General features: G+C 37.5%; 1 protein-coding gene across 4 annotated transcripts in view; it reads left to right on the top strand.

The window, feature by feature from the left end:
- SBF2 (SET binding factor 2) overlaps positions 1 to 23336 on the top strand; it is a 519569-nt gene that overhangs the window by 481531 nt on the left and 14702 nt on the right. For all 4 annotated transcript variants that reach the window (XM_024119088.3, XM_028501227.2, XM_024119087.3 and 1 more), the window contains 3 exons: positions 4060 to 4236; positions 6518 to 6619; positions 7334 to 7519. In XM_024119088.3, coding sequence (XP_023974856.1) covers positions 4060 to 4236; positions 6518 to 6619; positions 7334 to 7519 — 465 coding nt within the window. The remainder of the gene's footprint in view (positions 1 to 4059; positions 4237 to 6517; positions 6620 to 7333; positions 7520 to 23336) is intronic.

Here is a 23336-nt window from a genome sequence, read left to right as displayed (position 1 = left end):
CTGCATTAGCAGGCAGATTCTCAACCACGGCGCCACCAGGGAAGCCCACTTTTTTTTTTTTTTTAATTAATTTATTTATTTTTGGCTGCGTTGGGTCTTCGTTGCTGCGCGGGCTTTCTCTAGTTGAGACGAGCAGGGGCTACTCTTCATTGCGGTGCACAGGCTTCTCAATGCGGTGGCTTCCTTTGTTGCGGAGCATGGGCTCTAGGCACACGGGCTTCAGTAGTTGTGGCTCACGAGCTCTAGAGCACAGGCTCAGTAGTTGTGGTGCACGGGCTTAGTTGCTCTGCGGCATGTGGGATCTTCCCGGACCAGGGCTCGAACCAGTGTCCCCTGCATTGACAGGAGGATTCTTAATCACTGCGCCACCAGGGAAGCCCCTTTATTCTTACTTTTAAATTATTATGTTAAAGAGCTTCACTATGCTCAAGTCCCATAAATTGTAAAGATAGTCTCTATCTCCAAAAGCAACAATAATTCCTTGGGGTTTAATGTTTTTGCAGTTCACACATTACAGAATAAATTTCATTACTACTGACAGGTGTGTGGGAAATAAAAGTATTGGGGTTTTTGGGGGGGGGGTTGTTTTTGCTTTTATTTTGACTGTGCTGGGTCTTCACTGCGGTACACGGGCTCTTCGTTGCGGCGCACGGGCTTCTCTAGTTGTGGCGTGTGGACTCAGTAGTAGCGGTGCGCAGACTTAGTTGCCCCGCAGCATGTGAGCTCTTAGTTCTGCGACCAGGGATCGAACCCGCGTCCCCTGTATTGGAAGACAGATTCTTAACCACTGGACCACCAGGGAAGTCCCTTAAAGTATTTGTTAATTCAGAAATCCCCTCAAAGTTTAGTCCAGTGCCCCAGTGAGCAGTGGACAATCTAGACAGACCTTCAGCTGAACTGTAAAATGGAGGCTGTGAGCAGGATCCCACATGCTTGGTCCTCAGGATGCCAGTGACTGAGTCAGCTCTTCAGTGGCAGTCTGGCTTTGCTAGCTCTTCTCCCACTGCCTGGACTACTGCAGTCACTTAGTCACCAAGCTTTAGGGTAGAGGGAATGAAACTGCTGGGTAACGCTCAGTTTTTAAATATGTCCATGTGTCTTCTGATACAGCAGATAATTTTATATCCAGAAAATAGATGGGACATTTTTCAACAGTAGTCCAGGGATGCCTGAACAGCCTCCTTGGCACCAGTGTCTTACCCAGAGCACAGACTTTGCACACTTCAGCACACCTCTTATTTATGATCTGAGTCACTCCCCAAGGTTTGTCTCCTGAATGCTCACCTCTGCTATTCCCTTTGCACATCAGTCCTCAGATAAGCTGTGTGATCATGCATATATGAGTAAGAAAGACTGACCAATTGGGACCCTTCCTCCTTTCCTCCCTCTCTCCCTCCCTCCTTTCTCTTTCTTTCTTTCATCAATAAAATACTATATTTAAAAAACATAATTCCATAATTCCAAACATAATTTCTGGCACAATAGTTATTAGGATTTTTGTATATTCCTTCACATTTTGCTTTTTATTAATTCAACTGTGTCTGTAGAGTATGGGTGCATATCTGTCTGTCGTGTGCCAGAGTCTAGCCAGCACAGTGCTGCCTAGTTGCAGCTCCACACCTTTTTATCCCAACAAAGGAAACATAGGAAAGCAAATAAGTGAGAGTGACTCATTCTAAACAATCTGGAATTGCCCTTATTTACCTTTTTTAATTCACATACTTTTAATATCTTAGTAACAAATTCTTCATAATCTTAACAGTGTGTCGAACACTATGGTTGATAACTCCTGCTTTATAAGGTAGGTATACCTAGCTCAAGTATGGTTGGGAAATGGAAAGGAATCTAGTTTTTCTGAAAAGTAAACTATTTTTTATATAAGTTTAAAAAAAAAAAACTAATATGACACGACACTGTAAGTCAACTATACTCCAATGAAAATTTTTAAAAATAAAGTAGATAACCAGCAAGGACCTACTGTATAGCACAGGGAACTATACTCAGGAATATAAATGTTTAAATGTCTTGGTAAATATATCTGGATTGTAATAGTATGTTTTGAATTGCATAGAACGTTTAAAATAAAGCAAAAAAAGATTTTTTTAAAAAAACTAACAGAAAAGAACTCGTGTTCTCATAGTGCTAAGTTCTTTATCTCAAGCCATCTTTCCATGTTGTATAATAGATTTCATATTTATTTTAATCACTGCATACCTTTTTTTTTAAACATTCAGTCCTTTTCTTAATATTTATTTTCTTTTTATTTATTTATTTTTATTTTTCGGCTGTGTCTGGTCTTCATCGTGGCATGTGGGATCTTCGTTGCGGCATGAGGGATCTTTTTGGCATGGCATGCGGGCTTCTCTCTAGTTGTGACGTGTGGGTTTTCTCTCTCTAGTTGTGGCACGTGGGCTCCAGAGCGCGTGGGCTCTGTAGTTGCGGCACGCGGGCTCCAGAGCGCGTGGGCTCTGTGGTTTGTGGCACGCAGGCTCTCTAGTTGAGGTGCACAGGCTCAATAGTTGTGGTGCACGGGCTTAGTTGCCCCGCAGCATGTGGGATCTTAGTTCCCCTACCAGGGATCAACCCGCGTCCCCTGTATTGGAAGGTGGATTCTTTACCACTGGACCACCAGGGAAGTCCCGTAACTTTCTGTTTTGTTGGTTGTTTCGGTTTCTTTCGTTATCATCAATATGTAAAATTGCAGTCACATTTTCAAGCATAAAGCTTTTTATTTATTTTTATTTTTTATTGAGATACAATCCACTAGAGGATTTTTTCCTACATTTTAGATTATTTCTTTAGGCTAGCTTCCTAAAAGTGGAATTACTAAGACAAAGAAACTTTTTTTTTCTTAATATATATTGGGAATGCTGTTTAAGAAAAAAACCTTGGGGGTTTTTACTTTTTATTTTAAAACTTTAATAGGCCTTTAAAAAATAAAGTAACCAATATAAAACATGAAACAGACCCAATATATAAGTCTTTGGCAGCAATTTTTTTAAATTGTGGTAAAATACAAATAACATAAAATTTACCATCTTAACGTGTACAGTTCAGCAGTGCTAAATAAGTACATTCATATTATTGTAGAGCCAATCTCCAAAAAGCAGTTTACTCTTAGAAAAGCAGATGATCCAGTAGAGTAATTTGGGCAGAATGTGAAGAAAGTGAAAAGAACATGAGAAAATTAATTCATTCTTTGGCATAAGAAGTTAGAGAACTTTTAAATCTTCAGAAGTAGGCAACTAGATTACCAAAATAAACTATTTCAATGGGCCACCAATTTAGCATTCTTTAGTTACAATTGCAAACTCACATAGAAAAAATTCCATATGGGTTAAAAATATAAATGATAAAAATACTGAAACACATATTGATATATGTGTCATACTGAGTGAAAAATATTTTCCAAAAGATAGAAATCAACAAAGCCTTTCATGTTTTACTGTATATAGTTTTTTATTATTGGCTTTAAAAGAATAACTACAATATTAGTAGTCGTAGGACAGTGAGATAGTGATTTTTATTTTCTTCTCAGTGTTTATCTCTGCTTTTTTTTTTCATTTTCACAATGACTGTGTTTTACTTGCATAATAAGAAACAAATGTGTATGTCTATAAACTTTAATTTGTAGAGCTCTGGAACCTCAACAGCATATTACCTTTTAATTACAATTCACATCTTGGGGAGACTTAGTTTACAGTTTTGGATTAATCATGCTGTCATGCGTCATTGGTTCCTCCTTAGACCTCCAGGTTCATGGCCTTCTAAGTAGCTTATATTTGGTCCTATAAGCTCCATCAGGTTCCAGTCTACTAGTAGCCTCTTCAAGTTCTCAGAATGACAGCAAGCTAAGTCAAACCACTAGACTTTACTGAATGGCTCTTTCCAGCAATACTGACGCTTCAGCGAAACAAGATTGACTTTCTTGATCCACTGCAGCCCCTGCAGCTCTTTGGCCTCAACTAACTGTATATCGCTAAGCATTACCCTGTTGAAGACATTGTTCTTTTACCTATAACACGTCGTCTGCCTAATTCTCTGCATCTTCATCCACAGAACTTCAAGTTAGAATTTGCTTTAAATTGTGAGTTTGTTCCTGTTGAATTTCATGACATCCGACAAGTGAAAGCCAGTTTTAAAAAACTGATGAGAGCTTGTGTCCCAAGCACCATCCCTGCTGACTCAGAAGTGACCTTCCTGAGAGCCCTGGGAGACTCTGAGTGGTTCCCACAGGTAACGTCTGGAGCAGCTTGTCTTATAACTCAAGGAAAGAGAGGCCCAAGTGGATATACAGAATTGATATTTGAGGAAAAAAATATTGTGTTCCCCACTACCTGACATTCTCCCTTGATTGTGTGCCCTCTATAAAGGCCTTTCAGTTCCAGGGAACCATGTGATATAGGAAATGAAGGGGTAGAATTCTCCATCCCTGGGTTTTTCTCTCTCTGTTGTTGAAACTTGCTTGGTCTCCCTAGGATGCTAAGAAGGAGATTATTATTTTTAGATGGAAACTTTTTGATATACAACAAATTTAAACAACATGTATTTATAGGGCTCCTGCTCTGTTACTAACAGAGTGAGGATCCAGGACAGGATGTGATTTCTAGGTGACTCCAAGAGGCTTTTCCTCTTACTTTCTCACTTTCTATTTGTCTCTGCCTGTTCCGTGTCTCTGGATTGTGGCTTCACTCCCAAGCCAGCCCAACAAAGGCACATTGGATGCCCTGAAGCCTACCTAAGGTTTAGGAAAAACCACATATCCTTCCTTCAGCTAAGTCAAGCTTGGGATGTTTTTAATTGAACACTTATTGAGAAATTAAGGAGAAATAGGTATGCCAGCACACCTAACCCACATTTCTTCCAAACCACAGAAAGAAAGGTATTTATGACATGCATGTTTTAGACACTGATGCAGATATTTGGCCAAGAGCCTCTCTGCAATACAGCCTTCAGCCTTGTCTTTAGGCCCCTGGTGCTATGTCAATTATTCCTTCTCCCCCTGTAGGAGCACACAGCCCCTCTATCCCCTGTCCACACCGACCTCCAAGCCTCCCGCCTCTCTTTTTTTTTTTTTCTCCTGCCTCTCTTGAGGAGGAAAAAGGGTTGTTTCCCACAGTACATTGGACTAAAAAGAAAAAAAAAAAAAAAAAAAAAAAAACCAGGAAATGGTGTAAGTACCCAGGGCAGTGACTATTCTCAAGGCACTTAAACTTTAGGAAAACAACCACATATACAATTAGCTATTATATGAGGCTATGTTAATTACTGTTAAGGCAATTCAGGATACTTTGAGTACCCATCGAAGTAGCTGATCAGTACTCCCTGCTGTCCCTAAGTTATAAGCCCCAGCCCCAAAGTGTTCCTACCACTCAACCTGTCCATCTATGTTTCTCCTATTCTGTGCTCTACTCCTTACTTCAAAGTGGTTTCATATCAGAAGTTAGTGACTAAAAACAATGGAAAACATTGCCCCACTTGGGATATTGGCAGTTTAAAAGTTAACTCAGAGCACATGCTAAGCCCGAGAGAATACAGGCCTGGTAAGAGTTGTGTTATAGGAACAGTGAGTGAGGACCTTCCCATTCTTGGAGAGGACATGTGCCTTGTTCCTGTGTTTAAAATAGCCTAGCTCTGGGATGAACTGAGAGAGTGACTTGGACTTACATATACTACCAAATGTAAAATAGATAAATAATTAATTTTAAAAAAAAAATCCTAGCTCTGTTTAAAATACGGAGGTGGGAGTGTTTTGTTTTAGTTCAGAGTTGGATTCATTCTACAAGTTATGTCAAGTGATGTTTAAAATTTTTTTTAAACCAGAATGTTACACATTTAGTTTTGACATCTGTATGCTCTGCTCACACCCTAATTGTTCATTAGGGACTTGGAGTCAGTTGTCTTGGCTTAAAAAGCTGAGTGCAAATAAAAGTTTTCTTCCCATTTAATACACAGTACAAATACTTTAGTATAGAATTCACATTTGATAGAAGCAATATCTTTTGTAATTTCTCTAGGGAGATGCATTATATCTATTTTGTAATATTTTTTTTTCTCCTGAGATTTTTTTGTAGGTATATTTTCTCTAATATTAGAGGTTTTAAAAATGAAAAAAAGTATACAATTCAGTACTTTTTAGTATATTTACAAAGTTGTGCAGCGGTCGGAAATAGAACTCACTATATCACATAAGAACAAATTTTAAATCTAATAACTGTGTTGCAAGGGCTACTTAGAACCTCACTCTTTTCCACTGGAAAGAATTATAGCTCTTCTGCTTTGAGGGGAATCTTGTAAGGTCAGTTTATTTCATTATCACTTGAACACATTGTTTTAAAATGTGTCATTGTTTAATCTTGATTTTGACAAAGAACTTAAAGTATTTAAAATTTATATGATTCTTTTGTCCAAATATTTTAATCCCTAACTTGTTTGATTATCTAAGGTTGATAGCAAGTCTGTTCTTGGTGCTCAGAAGGCACTTGGTCTAATTGTGGCCTCCTTTCTTATCTCTTAGCTTCACAGGATATTGCAGCTCGCTGTGGTTGTATCAGAAGTACTTGAGAATGGTTCCTCGGTTTTGGTGTGTTTGGAAGAAGGCTGGGACATCACTGCACAAGTAAATTATTAAAACATATTTTTAGATATTTAATTTTATATTTGTATTTTAATTCAGTTATTGTAAAATTCTGCAGATGAATCTTTTGTATAATGACTAATGTGTTTATGGACAGAGAAAGTCCTCTGTTAAACACCACCTGGTATCCGTCAAAAAGCTCTGTGCCGTGAGTTTCCAGGCCCTACACAGCCTGGAGCTCTGGCTCAGGGCATCAGGCTCCCACACCACAGAAGCATCATGCAAGCATGACCAGCGGTGTAGGACATGGACCATCCTTCCCATGTTTTGTCAGTCCTTTCTCTGGTTCTCTGTAAGCCCCTTCTTTACTCACTCCAGAGTGAAAAGGAAAAGTACGAGTATAATCTACAGTAAAACATTAATCTACATCTGCCAAAAAGTAGATGTAGGTTTGAACCGATCCTCTGACCTTATTAACCTAGGAGAAGGCCACAGTCAGCAAACTGGCCAGGCAAGGATTAAATTCTTAATTCTCTGAAGGAAAATGTAGCCAAAATGAATTTGAGTCTTTTAGTTTTTAATGGAAAGTTTGTAGAATTAATTCACTTAGCTGTCCTGGAACAGTTAGCGAACAAATTTGCCATCCAGGTAACTTTGCTTGTTAATTAGCTGTCATCAAAAGGAAGTGCTTTGTCTTAGAAGCAGGAATTTTTCAGGACTGAAAGTAATGAAGTATCCAACCTGCTTGTACCCTAGGTGACCTCCCTGGTTCAGTTACTCAGTGATCCCTTTTATAGGACACTTGAAGGCTTCCGGATGCTGGTCGAAAAAGAGTGGCTCTCTTTTGGTCATAAATTCAGTCAGCGGAGCAGCTTGACCCTCAGCTGTCAGGGCAGTGGTTTCACTCCAGTCTTCCTACAGTTCTTAGATTGTGTACACCAGGTAAGTAGAGCAAGCTTAAACTGACTTGATATGAGAGAAAGAAAAGACCTAGCATTTACTGAGCATTGCATTGCTGTGCCAGGTACCTTTATGTCACAGCTCTGATGGACTCAGCCATAAGACTTGCTAAAATCTCAGCAGTAGATTCCTGGAAATGGAACAGAAAAAGAACTAGTTGGTTTCTGAAACTAGGCTAGCTGAGCTGGCTAGTGAACTGGCCTCCAAGTGAAGTGGGCAGCACTCTAAATTACCATCTAATGTAACGGAGCAAACTTGGCTTGTTCTCGAAGGTTTGATCTAGTGTAGAACAGCAAAACTCTCTAGGTGTTGGCCGAGCCTGAAATCCAGCACGTGGTCTTCCCATTTGGGGAGGACCCTACTTTATGCCTGAAATATAGGAGGTAGAGCTTAACCCCTAGAGAAAGAATCAGGGCCCGACCAGGCAAGCCTCTGAGGTTGAGAACAATGGCTCAGTTCTACTGGTTGGCATAATCAGGGCTAATCAAGAGACCAGACAGAGGACTTCCCTGGTGGCGCAGTGGTTAAGAATCTGCCTGCCAAGGCAGGGGACACGGGTTACATTACTGGTCAGGGAAGATCCCAGATGCCGCGGAGCAACTAAGCCCGTGCGCCACAACTACTGAGCCTGCGCATCTGGAGCCCGTGAGCCACAACTACTGAAGCCCGCGAGCCTAGAGCCCGTGCTCCGCAGCAAGAGAGGCCAACGCAATGAGAAGCCTGCGCACCGCAATGAAGAGCAGCCCCCGCTCGCCGCAACTAGAGAAAGCCCGTGTGTAGCAACGAAGACCCAATGCAGCCAAAAATAAATAAATAAAATAAATTTATTTTTAAAAAAGAGAGAGACCAGACAGAAACCCAGGTATATAATCCAGTCAAACCCAGTGGGAGCTGGGAGATGTGAATGCTCTGGGCTCCCTCTTACCTTCATCTCAGGCCTTGGTCAGTACTGGGAGAATTGAGAATTGGATGGCACTGGGTTTACAAGTTGAAGGCATTGGCACCAGTGGCTAAAATGGCCTAGAAAAAGTAAGGTTGACACTTTTAGCCTGTTTCATCTGCACCACAACAGTGAATGGGTTCTGGCACGTCAAACATATTTGTCAGAACAGTGAGCCTCTTTGAAATTGAAATAAATTGGCCTCAAGTATCTGTTGGAAAGAAAAGTAAAAATGTTTTTAGGAACCAGTATTGGAACTAGGTCATCTTATGTATGGTTATGTTTTGTTTTGTTTTTTATTCCATTAATCACTTGATCAGCTTTATCAGTTCACTTCATAATTTTTTAAAAATGTATTTAAAGTGTATAATTCAGTAGTTTTTAGTATATTCACAGTTGTGCAATTACCACAAGCAATTTAAGATTATTTTATCACCCCAAAACAAACTCCATACCCATTAGCAGTGACTTTTCCATCGACCCCATCCCCTACATACACAAACACTGGAGGTTATGTTTTTGATTGCTCCAATCAGCTTCTTAAAGAAAAGACCTATTGAATAATTTTAGTTGATTTGAGTAGTATCTGGAGAAGCTGGTCACAAGGTTGAGCTTATACTTTTAAACTCTTTGCAGCAAATTATATATTTGCTTCCTGTTTGAATATTTATTAGCTTTTTTTATTCAGACATCTTTCGGCAAATACATGAGGGAGAAGTTTGAAGCCCATTGTCTCTGAAACAGAAAGCTTAACTGAGACTAAAGGAGAGCAGCAAGCATATTTTCTCACTTCTGGATAGATGAACGCATACGAGTTCTTCATGAAAGCACTTCTTATCCTGCACATTGTCTTATTATGCTATGCACAGGCTATTTCCTGCCTCCATGCCTATATCCCACTACCATCTGCAGTCATCATTACTGATATTTCTTGACCACTTACTATGTACCAGGCACTGTTCTCAGCACTATATTTTATTCCATGATTCTTTCTAAGTAATCTTTGAACCTTTTCCTGGCCCCTTCATTTGTATTCTTATGAACCGTGTACAGACTTCTTTGGTAGCATCTGTACACTAGAATCTATCTATTTGTACATGTCTGTTGCCTTCTACTTAGACTGAGAATTCTTGGGAGAAGGGTCTATGTTATATTAATCTTCATATCCCTAATAATATCTAATGCAATTATAATTTTAGTCTCTGGAATGTAGCAGACCCTTAATAAATACGTATAACAAGTGAATAAAAAAATTTGAATGACCACCTGGTTCAGCCTTGTTGAGGCTCTCACCACCCTTCATCAAGACCATGTAGGATGTCCTGAGTTGCTAATAAAATCTTCTGAATGCTCAGATATGAAGCTGTTACTCTCTTTTACAAAAATCTTTAAAGCAGACAGACAAAAACTTTCAGTGGCTCTACATTTCTTAAAGAATTACTCTTCCTCACATCCAATTTGAATATAATAATGTCAAAATTTCACTTGAAAGGCTCCTCACTGGATGGCTCTGTTGTCTTAATAAGTACACTCAACCAATTTTGCCCCTGCATTGAAATAATATCACTCTTGGGCTTCCCTGGTGGCGCAGTGGTGGAGAATCCACCTGCCAGTGCAGGAGACACGGGTTCGATCCCTGGTCCGGGAAGATCCCACATGCCATGGAGCAACTAAGCCCGTGCGCCACAACTACTGAGCCCATGTGCCACAACTACTGAAGCCCGCACGCCTAGAGCCCATGCTCCACAATGAGAGAAGCCACTGCAATGAGAAGCCTGCGCACCGCAACAAAGAGTAGCCCCCACTCGCTGCAACTAGAGAAAGTCCGTGCACAGCAATGAAGACCCAACACAGCCAAAAATAAATAAATAAATTTATAAAAAGAAAAAAAAAATCACTCTTTATTCAGTTGAATACCAGATGAAGCGGTTGACTTGCTTTTAATGTCTTTGGTGTATAAAAGTGGACATCTTTAAAAATTAAAATCACAATCTTCATAATGTGGTGTTCACACTTAAAGAACATGTAAGGATTTTTTTTAAAAAAAATAGAAAAATATCAAACCAAGAGCTGGTTGTTTTAAAGGGTAAACAAAATTGACAAACCTGGCCAGGCTCACGAAGAAGAAGAGAGAACCCAAAGAGAAAAAAGCAATGAAAAAGGAGAAATCTCAACTGATATCACAGAAATACAAAAAAAATAAGAGAATGCTATGAACAATTATATGCCAACAAATTTGACAACCTAGAAGAAATGGACAACTTTCTAGAAACATACAGCCCACCTAAACTGAATCAAGAAGAAATAGATAATTTGAACAGACTGATCACTAGAAGTGAAATAGAATCTGTAATTTAAAAAAACTCCCTGAAAACAAAAGGCCAGGACCAGATAACTTCACAGGCAAATTTTACCAAACATGCAGAGAAGAACTCATATGGATTCTTCTCAAACTCTTCCAAAAGATTGAAGAGAAGGGAACACTCCCAAAGACATTGGGATGACGCCACCATCACCCTGATACCAAAACCAGACAAAGATCCCACCAAAAAAGATAATTACAGGCCAATATCTTTGATGAATATAGATGCAAAAATTCTCAACAAAATATTAGGAAACCAAATCCAACAACACATAAAAAAGATCATACACCACAACCAAGTGAGGTTCATCACACGTTCACAAGGATGGTTCAACGTATGCAAATCAATCAATGTAATACACCACGTTAAGAAAAGTCAGAAACTACATGATCATCTCAATGGATGCAGAAAAGGCATTTGACAAAATTCAACATCCATTCATGATAAAAACTCTTACCAAAGTGGGTACACAGGGAACATATCTCAACATAATGAAAGGTATTTATGACAAACCCACAGCCAATGTAATACTCAATGGTGAAAAGCTGAAAGCCTTCCTACTAAAATCTGGAACAAGACAAGGATGCCCACTCTCGCCCCTTCTATTCATCATAGTATTGGAAGTCCTAGCCACAGCAATCAGACAAGAAAAAGAAATAAAACATATTCAAATTAGAAGGGAAGAGGTAAAGTTGTCACTATATACAGATGACATGACACTATATATAGAAAACCCTAAGGATTCCACACAAAAACTACTAGATCTAATAAATGAATTCAGCAAAGTAGTAGGATACAAGATTAACATTCAGAAATCAGTTGTATTTCTTTACACTAACTATGAAATAGAAAGGGAATGTAAAAAAAAAAATAAAAAAAAGTACCTTTTAAAATTGTACCAAAAAAAATAAATACTTAGGGGTAAACTTGACCAAGGAGGTGAAAGACTTTTACACTGAGAACTATAAAACATTAATAAAGGAAATTAAGGAGGACTTAAAGAAATGGAAAGATATCCCATGCTCTTGGGTTGGAAGAATTAATATTGTTAAAATGGCAATACTACCCAAAGCAACCTACAGATTTATGCAATCCCTATCAAATTACCCATGACATTTTTCACAGAACTAGAATGATCCAAAAATTTATATGGAACCATAAAAGACCCAGAATTGCCAAAGCAATTCTGAGGGAAAAAAAACAAAGCAGGAGGCATAATTGTCCCAGACTTCAGACAATACTACAAAGCTGCAGTAATCAAAACAGTGTGGAATGAGAGGAATGGCAGGTAAAGTCACCCATGTAGACTTTTTAATAAGAATTAAACTGAACCCATGTCAACTTTTTTTTTTTTTTTTTTTTGGCCACACTGCTTTGTTTGCGGGTTCTTAGTTCCCTGACCAGGGATTGAACCCAGGCCCTTGGTAGTGAAGGCACAGATGGAGTCCTAACCACTGGACTGCCAGGGAATTCCCATGTCAACTTTTTTAAAAGAATTAAACTGAGAATAGGACACTTGTTTACAAACTTCTTTACTGAGTATTTTAAGGTATCATCCATAGGCATTTGAAAATATCCATATTTTTGGTTTCACATATTTTTATCCTAAAATTAACTTAAACCTTTTTTATGGCTGAAATAAAAGTTTATAACTGTTCCTTTTTCATATAATATGTTGAGGTAACATCCTCAGATTTCAAAGGGTGAAATAAAGTTTAAAGGAAGTAAGTTTAACTGCTGTTTCCACAAATGAGGGATTAAAACTCTAATGACAACTTCCCCCACAGAAAACAATTATAAAACAAGACATGGGGCAAGGAAACTTTTCAACAAATGGTATTGGAATAACTGTATATCTATATAGAAAAGTATGAACCCTGACCCTTATATCATTCACAGAAATTTACCTGAAATGGATCATAGATGTAAATGGCTAAAGGAAATTATTCAAGCAGAAAATAAATGATAAAAGAAGGAATCTTGGGATATCAGGAAGGAAAAAAGAACAACAGAAAGTAAAATATGGACAAATACAATAGACTTTTCTCCTCTTCAGTTTTCTAAATTGATGGTTGAAGCAAAAATTGTAACAGTTTTTGATGTTCTCAATATATGTAGAGGAAATAGTTAAGACAATTATAAATGGGGGAGCACAAAGGGATGTAAAGGGAAGTAAGGTTTCTACACTTCACTAAAATGTCAGCACCAGTCGACCGTAACAAGATATGTAATGTAATACCCAGAACAACCACTAAAAAAGCTACATAGAGACACACACTCAAAAACACTATAGATAAATCAAAATAGAATTCTAAAAAATGTTCAAGTAATCCACAGAAGGCAGGGAAAAGAAAACAGAAAGAAAAAAAATAGAACAAATTGAAAACAAACAGTAAAATGACAGACTTCAGCCCTAACATACCAATAATTGCATTAAAAATGGAAATGGTCTAAATAAAACATGATGTAACAGTATGTTTTTTATAAGAAACTTGGTTCAAATATGAAAGTATTGTTATAGAAGTTGTATTTATAATAGCCAGAAATTGCAGGAGGGAGGGGACAAAATGTCCTGAAACAGGTAAATGGCTAAACAAACTGGTGCATCCATACCATGGAACACTACTCAGCAATGAAAAGGGGTGAGCTGCTGATACAAGCAACAATTTGAATGGATCTCAAGAGCATGATGTTGAGTGAAGAAAACGCAATCTCAAATGGTCACATACTGTATGATTCCATTTATATAACATTCTCAAAATGACAAGATTATAGAGATAGAGAATAAATTATTGGTTGTGAGGGTTTGGAGATAGTGGGGGAGGGGAATGGGTGTCACTATAAAGGGGTAGCATGAAAAACTAACCAATTGTCCATCAGCTGGTGAACAGATGAACAAATTCTGGTACATGCATGCAATGGAATACTACTCAGCAAGCAAAAGGAATGAAATGTTAATATACACAACAATATGGATGAGTCTTAAAATCATGATCAATGAAAAAAGTCAGATAAATATCACAAGGGACTTCCCTGGTGGCACAATGGTTAAGAATCTGCCTGCCAATGCAGGGGACACAGGTTCAAGCCCTGGTCCAGGAAGATCCCACATGCCATGGAGCAGCTAAGCCCGTGTGCCACATCTACTGAGCCTGCACTCTAGAGCCCGCGAGCCACAATTACTGAGCCTGCGTGCCACAACTACTGAAGCCTGTGCGCCTAGAGCCTGTGCTCCACAAGAGAAGCCACGGCAATGAGAAGCCCGCTCACCACAACGAAGAGTAGTCCCCGCTCACCGCAACTAGAGAAAGCCTGCACGTAGCAACGAAGACACAATGTAGCCAAAAATAAATAAATAAATTTATAAAATAAAATTAAAAATCTCATCACAAGGAGAAAATTTTTTTTCTTTTTATTTTATCTATATGAGATGGTGGATGTTAACTAAACCTATTGTGGTCATCATTTCACAGTATATGTAATTCACACGATCATGCTGTAGCGTTAAACCTATACAGTGATGTATGCCAATTATTTCTCAAAAAAATGGGGAAAATGGGTAAAAAAGACTACAGACTATACAATATATGATTTCATTTATAGGAAACCCTACAAAAGGCAAAATGGTAGTGGTAGAAAAACAGATCAGTGGTTGCCTGGAACCAGTGGTCAGGGGAGGGGGTCGACTTCGAAAGGACATGAGCAAACTTTATAGGATGAGGGAACTGTTCTGTATCCTCACTGTGGTGGTGGTTATACAAATGTATAACCAAATGAACAGTGACCGAAACTAATCAACCTGTAGGCTAAAAATAGGGAAATTTTAGTATATTTAAATTATACTTCACTGAATATGAAAAAATTTTAATTAGTAAGTCCAACTTCTTAGTAAACTGGAGTTCTAAAAAAAAAAAACAGCAGCTCTGTAGTTTCTCTAGAGAAAAATTTGCCAGTGTGATACCCAGAAAGTACTTATAACCCTGGCTGCCTGCTTTCTGGAAGCACGGCAGGAAATAGGTCCAGGGAAATCCCAGTTAAGTGTGCAGAGTTTTACTTTTTCTGTACTGTTTTCAGTCTCATCATTAATCCAGTTGTGCATGGTGTTCCCAAGTCCAGAACTTATCAAGTTTGGTTTTTCCAGAGAACCTCTTGCTTGCAAGAAGGTAGTCATGAGGTAGGAAAGACTACATGAGATAGGAAAGGACCCTAGAGGTCTCACCACTGCCTCTCTAGACTTACAACTAGTTCTCACTTTTAGCCCCCCTTTTCCTCCTAATAGGACTTGGGCCTCTGAGTCCTGAGCCTTTCTGGGTTTACAGGGAAAACTGTTACCTTTTCAAATCATTTTCATCCCAATGTAGCTTCTCATCTTCTGTCATTTTCTGCTATTCTTCCTTCTGTTTTCCATCTTTCTGAATTTTCTTAGCCTGCTACTGTCTCCCCTCCCTTTCTCCCCACCTCGTTTTCAACTTTTACCTTTTAAAAATTCCTTTCCTTTAATTGAGGGAGAGTTGCTGGGGACTGAGTTTGTATGGCTGAATTTGGCTTAAGTTAAATACAGTATTAAATGTGTTAAATACCCGTATTCAACCTGCAGAATTCTGCATACCTAAATATTAGAGTCAGCAAAAGAATCTACTCACAATCAGTAAGAAATTTCAGTTAGTTCTGAAACTGAAAACAAAAGTTGACTTTTAATGAAAACTCAATAGGTGAATGCTTCACAAACTGTAGAAAATAATATTGTTCCGGGTCTGAAGACCCCTTTAGTACGATTTCAAATCTGGTCATACTACATTAAAAAAAAATTAAAATATAAATTTTTAAAACTTTGAACCCTTCAACTTAATACTCTCACACATAATAACCTGAGTTCAGGCAAGTCATGGCAAAGTGAGTCTATGACATTAATTGCAGTATTTAAAGAATGCTTGGCTATGATAGGTGTCAGTTTTGGTGAAGTAGATTATTTTGTGCTGAAAAGGGACAATTTATTCATTCAAAAACAGAAGACTATAGTTAACAAAAAGATTTTGATTCTTGCTGACTTAATTATAAGGTAGTGTTTCATCATCTCCTACATAGTGGTTTTAGGCATTAGAACATGCCTTCTTCGAATACCTTTCAAGTGAACACTAATGCTTTACATGACTCTGGCTTTTGCCAGACAGTTCGAATTAGTGCTACCCTCAGTCTCTCAGGAGCACAAAACAGAGCCAAGCCTCAACAACATTTTAAAAAATAAGTGCAAAATTATGCAGCAGCTAGCAAAACTTCCCCAGGTGGAATGTGTTCCCTGCTTATTAACCATTTCTAACATGCAGAATGCCAAAAGGCAGTCCATGGACGTATGCCTAGACTTGCCCATTAGTACTAATAGAGTTACAAAGAAAACAGATGAAGTGCTGATCTCAAATTAGAACTGCCTCATCATATAAAAAGCCATTGTTTGTGCCAGTGTATCCAGGTGTCAGATGAATTATAAATGCTAGATCACAGTTTCATAATAGCAACATCTGGCAGATTTTTTGTTGCTTCTAAAAGAAATTGGCTTAGCTCAAATGATATCATTACAGGATGCTTCCTTTTCTTAAAATAGTTGAACCAAATTCAGAAGGAAAATACATCCAAATACAAAAAAAAAATTTTTTTTACCTAAAATTTCTTTTTAAAATATAATACTAAGGGAAAAGAGATGTATAATATGAATGAAAGCATGACGTATACGAAAGCATCTCCTTTATTCCAGCATTAGGGTAAATCTTTGAGTGCGTCTTAGAACATTCTCATTATTTCCTACTTTGAGAAAAGCAAGTAACAGTTATAACTTTGCCTTTGAAGTTTATTCAAATTGTAAATTGACTCACTCTGGTCTGGCTTTGTGGTATGATTCTCCTTACAGTTACCATATGCCAGCACTATGTTAGGTCCTATTCCAAAGAGAAAACCTATTTGCCTTTTAGAGATATGAGCTTTCCCTGTGAGTGCATGTGTGAGGAGCTAAGTCGCCCTCACAGAGGTCTATTACTCTAAAATTTACCCATGCATATTGGCAAAATAACTGCAGTTAATTGATTCATGGTGTATTCAAGAGTTTCTGGTGTCTGCCTGCTTCCCAGTCAACTGAAAATTGGCAAAAATTGACACACTCCAAGCTGATTTATAACAAAGCAACTTCACATTAAAGCTTTTAATATTTGAGCCCATAAAGTAAGTCGGAGTTTGCCTATCAGTCTCATTTACTAATTTTTGATCTTTAACAAATTATTCAGCCTCTCTGTGCTTCAATTTCTTTATATATGTATATATCTCAGAAGGATTAAAAATCTTATGTGAAGTGATTGGCACAGTACAGAAGGTATACAATTAATGTTTATTAAATCTTAATCTGTGAAATAACAAAAACTAGTGTTAGCTACCTATTTTTCTAGGGTGTGTCTAACATACCCATAATTTTTAAAATGTTGATACCATTAAATATAGGGTCTCTTGTAGCTTAATATTTCTAATTCCTGAAAGCAAAATCCAATTTTAACTTATTATATTTTATTCCCAAAATGTTGATCTTTCCTGGGATTTGAGTCATAGCTTATTTTTATGGGCCTTTAAATTTTACAAAGTACTTAATGGCATATGGGCAAAAAATAAGACCCTATAAATTCATATTTCTCCAAATTCCATTTCAGATTCTCTTCCTATAAATAAGTGAAATTGGCAGATTTTACTCCATAATGGAAAACAAAACCAAAATGCCTCAAACAGCTTAGTCTTAGTATTTTAAATCTGTATATTTTTTCTCTTCATCAAGATAAATGCAAAATTATTTTGAACAACAGAATCCAGATGATGACTGAAAGAGGCCTAAAACTCTATTCATCAGCATATTTGGGGAAATGCTCACATAGAATTAATTTATAGGCTGAGATGCCTGTCATTCCCAATTCTGCATAATACAATAAGGCTAAATTTATTTGAAACAGACTTGCCTTTAGGCCCCCCAGATCTTGTGGCCAAGAATAAAGAAAACTAATGAAACCAAAAGCTTTTGTTTGAAAAGATTAATAAACCTCTAGCCAGACTGATCAAAGAAAAGACACAAATTACCAATATTAGAAATGAGAATGATAACATCCCTACAGATTCTACAGATATTAAAAGGACCATAAGGGAATATTGTGAACAATTTTGCATCAATAAAATTAAAAATTTAGTTGAAATGGACAAATGCCTTGAAAGACACAAACTACCCCACTCACTCAAGAAGAAATACATAACCTGAATATGCCTATGTCTATTAAGGAAATTGAAATTGTAGTTAAAATCTTTCCACACTGAAAACTTCAGGCCTAGGTGGCTTCACTGGTAAATTCTACCAAGTATTTAAGAAAGAAATAATAGCAGTTCTACAAAAACTCTTAACAGAAAATTTAAGCAAAGGGAGTACTTCCCAACTCAGTCTATGAGGCCAGCATTACCCCAGTCTGACAAAGACAGGAAAAGAAAACTATAGATCAGTATCCTTGATGATCATAGAAGCCAAAATAAATTTTTTTAATTAAATCAAATTGAACATTTGGGGAAAAAAATTAAATGATTTTTAAAAGACATCACTTTGGAAAGGGAGAAGTAAAACTATCTTTATTCACAAACAACTTGATTGTCTATGGAATCTATCCCCCGCCAAAAAAAAAAGAAATAAAGCTACTAGAATAAATGAGTTAGCAAGGCTGCAGAATACATGCTCAGTGTACAAAAATCAATACTGGCAATAAACCATTGGAAAACTGAAACTTAAAAATCATTACCATTTACAACAGTATCAAAAAACATGAAAGAAATCTAGCAAAATACATTAAAACCTGGACACTGAAACTATAAAACATTACTAAGAGAAATTAAAGACCTAAATAAATCAAGAAATACCTGTTGTTCATGGATAAGAAAACTCAATGTTGTTAAGATGCCAGTCTCCCCAAATTAATCTAAAGATTCAGTGTAATCACAATAAAACTCCTAGGAGGCTATTTTGTAGAAATTGGCAAACTTATTCTAAAATCCATATGGAAATGCAAAGGATCTAGAATAGCCAAAACAACTTTGAAAAAGAACAAAAGTGGAGGACTAGCACTATCTGATTTTATTATAAAGGTATAGTAATCAAGACAGTGTGATAATTGGTACAAAGATAGACAAATAGCTCAATGGAATAGAGTCCAGAAATAGTTCCATACGTGTATGATATATGGACAACTGATTTTTGACAAAGATGCAAAAGTAATAGGTAGAAATATGATGTTACTTATTTGTGGAATCTAAAATATGATACGAATAACTTATTTACAAAGCAGAAACGGACTCACAGACCTAGAAAACAAATTTATGGTTACCAAAGGGCAAAGGGGGTGGGGAGGGATAAATTAAGAGTTTGGGATTAGCAGATACAAACTACTACATTTAAAATAGATAAAAAACAAGGTCCTACTGCATATATAGCACAGGGAACTGTATTCAATGTCCTGTAATAAACCTTTATATATATATATATATGAAACTGAACCACTTTGCCGTACACCAGAAACTAATACAACATTGAAAATCAGCTATATTTCAATAAGAAATTTTTAATTAAAAAAATTTAAAGCAATAGGTAGAGAAAGACTAGTCTTTTCAACAAATGGTACCAGACAATTGGATTTCCAGATGCAAAAAAAAAATTAACTTTGACCCATACCTTGCATCAATATAAAAATTAATTCAAAAGGGATCATAGATCTTAAATGTAAGATCTACTATAAAACTTCTAGAAGAAAACATAGGAAGAAATCCTTGTGATCTTGGGTTATTAGGCAAGGATATCTTAGATTCAACACCAAAAGCATCATCCATAAAAGAAAAAATTGATAAATTAGACTTTGTCAAAATTAAAACCTTTTTTGTTTTTCAAAAATCACTTATGAAAATGAAAAGACAAATCACAGAGTGGGAGAAAACATTTGCAAATCATGTCTGCTGGAGAACTCGTATCCAGAATATATAAAGAATTCTCAAAACAATATATAAGAAACAACCAACCTATTTTTTTTAATGGCAAAACATTTATACTGACTTCATCAAAGATATATAGGTGAAAAATTAGCACATGAAGATACTTGACATCATTTATCATTAGGAAATGCAACTTAAAATCAAAATAAGATATTACTAAATACCTATTTTAATGACTAAACTTTTAAAACTGACCACCCCAAGTGTTAGCAAGGATGTGGAAGAACTGGAACTTTCTAACACTGCTGGTGGGAATATAAAATTATACCATTGTTTGAGAAAACAGTTCTTAAAAACTTAAATTTACCTACCTACCAGGTGACTCAGCATTCCATTCCTAGGCAGTTACACAAGAGAAGTGATGTCCTTGTGCCCATAAAAAGACTCATACATAACTGTTCACAACAACATTATATGTAATAACCAAAAATCTAGAAGCAACCCAATGTCCATCCACAGGTGAATGAATAAACAAATTGTGGTATATCCATGCAGTAGAATACTACTTAGCTGTAGAAAGGAATTTACTACTGCTAACCCAACAACATGGATGCATCTCCAATAATTATGCTTAGTGAAAGAAGGCATACAAAAAAAGAGTACATACTTATGATTCCATTTATATAAAGTTCTAGTAAATGCAAATTAATCTGTAATGACAAAAAGCAAATCAGTCATTGCTTGCAGAGGAGGGTGCAGGAAGATGCAAAAGGAGCACAAGGAAATTTTGGGGAGTTATGGATGATATGTTCACTGTGTCGATTGTGGTGATGATTTCACAGATGTGTGGAGATTTCAGAAGTTATCAAATTGTACACTTTAAATATATGCAGCTTATTGTATGTCAATTATACCTCATTAAAGTTGTTAAAAAAAAATCCTGCGGCTAACAAACCTCTAAACTCTCATGCATTCCCTGTAATAAGTTCTTAGAGGCAGTCTCTTTGGCCTGATCCCATTTCATCTATTAAAACAATACTTAACAGAAGGAGAGGGAAGCACGTGGATTGTGCCTTGTGGAGACCACTGTGGTGGGATACAGCAGAAGAGGCCAGGTGTCCCATTGACGAGGAAAAAAAGTCAATTAACTGGACAAATTTAGTCCCTGGGATGTAGGACTAAATGGTGGAGAAAGCACCAGATTTTGCCTTGTGAATACAATCAGGTCTTTGTTTCTTATTATGGTAAAAAGACATTTCAGAAAATCCCTTGTATTTCTTAATGTCAGATTCCAAATGTGGTTATCTAGGCATTAATCAACCCAGCATTTGATTCAGGTCAATTTGATTTTTTTTTCATTGAACTAATTTTCATATGCTTGTTGCTTAAACTGTTGCTACACAGTGTAAAAAAAAAAAAAAAAAAAAAAAATTGTTCAGCATCTTCTCTTCCACTTCCAACAGACCTGATAACTAACTCCAGTATGGGGACAGACTGTTTTTTTTCCCCAAGCAGTTAGCAACTGCAGGTGCCATTGTGGCACACAGATGCAGACACTGCTGCCCCCAAGCTCTCACACCTTAACGTTTTCTAAGCACCAATTCCAATTCAAGCAAGGCTGGTGCCAGCGGCCTTGGAGAAGTGTCTAGCTTTTCTAAGGTAATTGTGGAGTGCGGGGTTTGTGGTGAGGCCAGTCACTCAGTACAGTGGGCTATGAACGCATTTTTCCACTTGTAGAGGAGTTTTGCTTCTAGTCCTAGCATCTGATGTCCCTGAAATGCCTGTAAGTTCAACTTAAGGTCATATTCATTATCATTTCCATTCTACTTTACCTCAGAAGTGGGTCATTAAAATTATATTCCTAAGCATATTAAATATCAGAATAATCAAGGAAAGATACAGTTATGTGTGAGGCAAGTGGTTTTTGTGGAGAACAGTCATTGAGAGAAATGTTTTGTTATTCTGGAGCTTTGTTTAATAAGTTTTAAAAGAGTTTTTAGAACTGTCATGGACTGGGTCAGTGGAAATAGCCCTAAACTCTTCTTCCCCTGGACACAGTGAGCCAAGGGTGTGGCCTGTGATTACCAAGGTTTATTCCAAGGGCTGTTGGGGCAAAGTTGTTCTTGGAGCTCACCCTGCCCAAGCACATTGCAGATTCTCCTCCCTGAGATTCTCAGATTGGTAGAGAACCAAGTTCTATCCTCTTGGACCTGTCTCCTTCTGTCCCACCACCCACAATCCAGGTCACCCCCCTCCATCATGTGCGCACCAGCCCCTTGAGGTGGTGCTACTGATTCTGAACCAGGAACCCAGTCTAAAGAGTTTAAGTTCTAAAACCTAGAATATGGCGCACAACCTCGCTATTCAGAGCCACGTCCCAGTTGTCTCAGGGAAAGCATTCCTGTCCTGGGGAGACCAAAACCAACTGGAAGGGCAGTGGCTCAGGTCAAGAAAGCAGGTCCACAGTATACAAGCCCATTGCTTAAGAGTCAAACTCTGTTTCAATACATCTTCTTAACATCCGTTCTATGTTGTGTTACTTATGATCTAAAATTTTAGTTCCATGTAAAAGCCAGAAAAAATGTTATAGGAAAAAAAACCTTTAATCATCACAGAAAACTAGGTTTCTAATCAGATGATAAACATTGATAAAATCACTGATATCCAGATCATGACTTTAAACTCCCACTGATCTGTTGGGTAATCAACATACTGCACACATGTCTGCTCTGTTTGGCTGACCAAGTGTTGGTCTACATTGCCAAATTAAAACATGGAGAGGAAAGCTGGCTTTTAGACAGCCTGCCTGCAGTATTCATTTGAAACAGCTTTTAAGTAAACACAAGTATGATTGGAACTTATCTCAACCAAGTAAAATTCTCTAATTGGTCATGAGAGAGTGAGCAATCCAAAGGTGAGATTGCTGGGTGGACTGGAGAGCGTCACAAGGTCATCAGCCTATCTTCTGCCAACATGAGATGGCTCCATGGAGTCTGCGAACAGGTTGCCTAAAGCACACTAGAGCTCAGTGACCGTTCCGGACTCTGCCTTGCTCCCAGCCTCCCATGTCATTCCCTCATCCTTATTCCTCTCCCAGTGACCTCACTAAGTTACTGATGGAAAATTAATGTTAAAAGGCATAAGCTCGTCCCCCTTCCCTTGGCACTTGAACATACCTTTCTTTTTATCTACTATTCTGTCCCTCCTCATTTTTAAGGCTGTTCCCTGTTTCTGGATCCTTAGCCTCATTCATTCTTGCTTTCCCAGGGCCTTACTCTCTTAATTATCAGCTCTTTCTCCACAGTTTATTCTCTCTCTTTTGGCTCCTTCTACATTGCCCTCAGACAGTCACACATTTCTTTTGTCAGGAAAACGTCTCTTGCTGTCCCCCCAAACCACCACCTTCTCTTCTCATCCCTGTCACTGCCAAACTTCTGTAAGTATAATTTTTCTTATTGTATTACACACTCTTTTTTTTTTTTTTTTTTTTTTTTTTTTTTGTGGTATGCGG

This window comes from Physeter macrocephalus, chromosome 16 (genome assembly GCF_002837175.3).
Source record: "Physeter macrocephalus isolate SW-GA chromosome 16, ASM283717v5, whole genome shotgun sequence".
Taxonomy (NCBI): domain Eukaryota; kingdom Metazoa; phylum Chordata; class Mammalia; order Artiodactyla; family Physeteridae; genus Physeter; species Physeter macrocephalus.
Note: the sequence above shows the minus strand (reverse complement) of the source record. Positions and strands in the feature narration are given on the sequence as shown.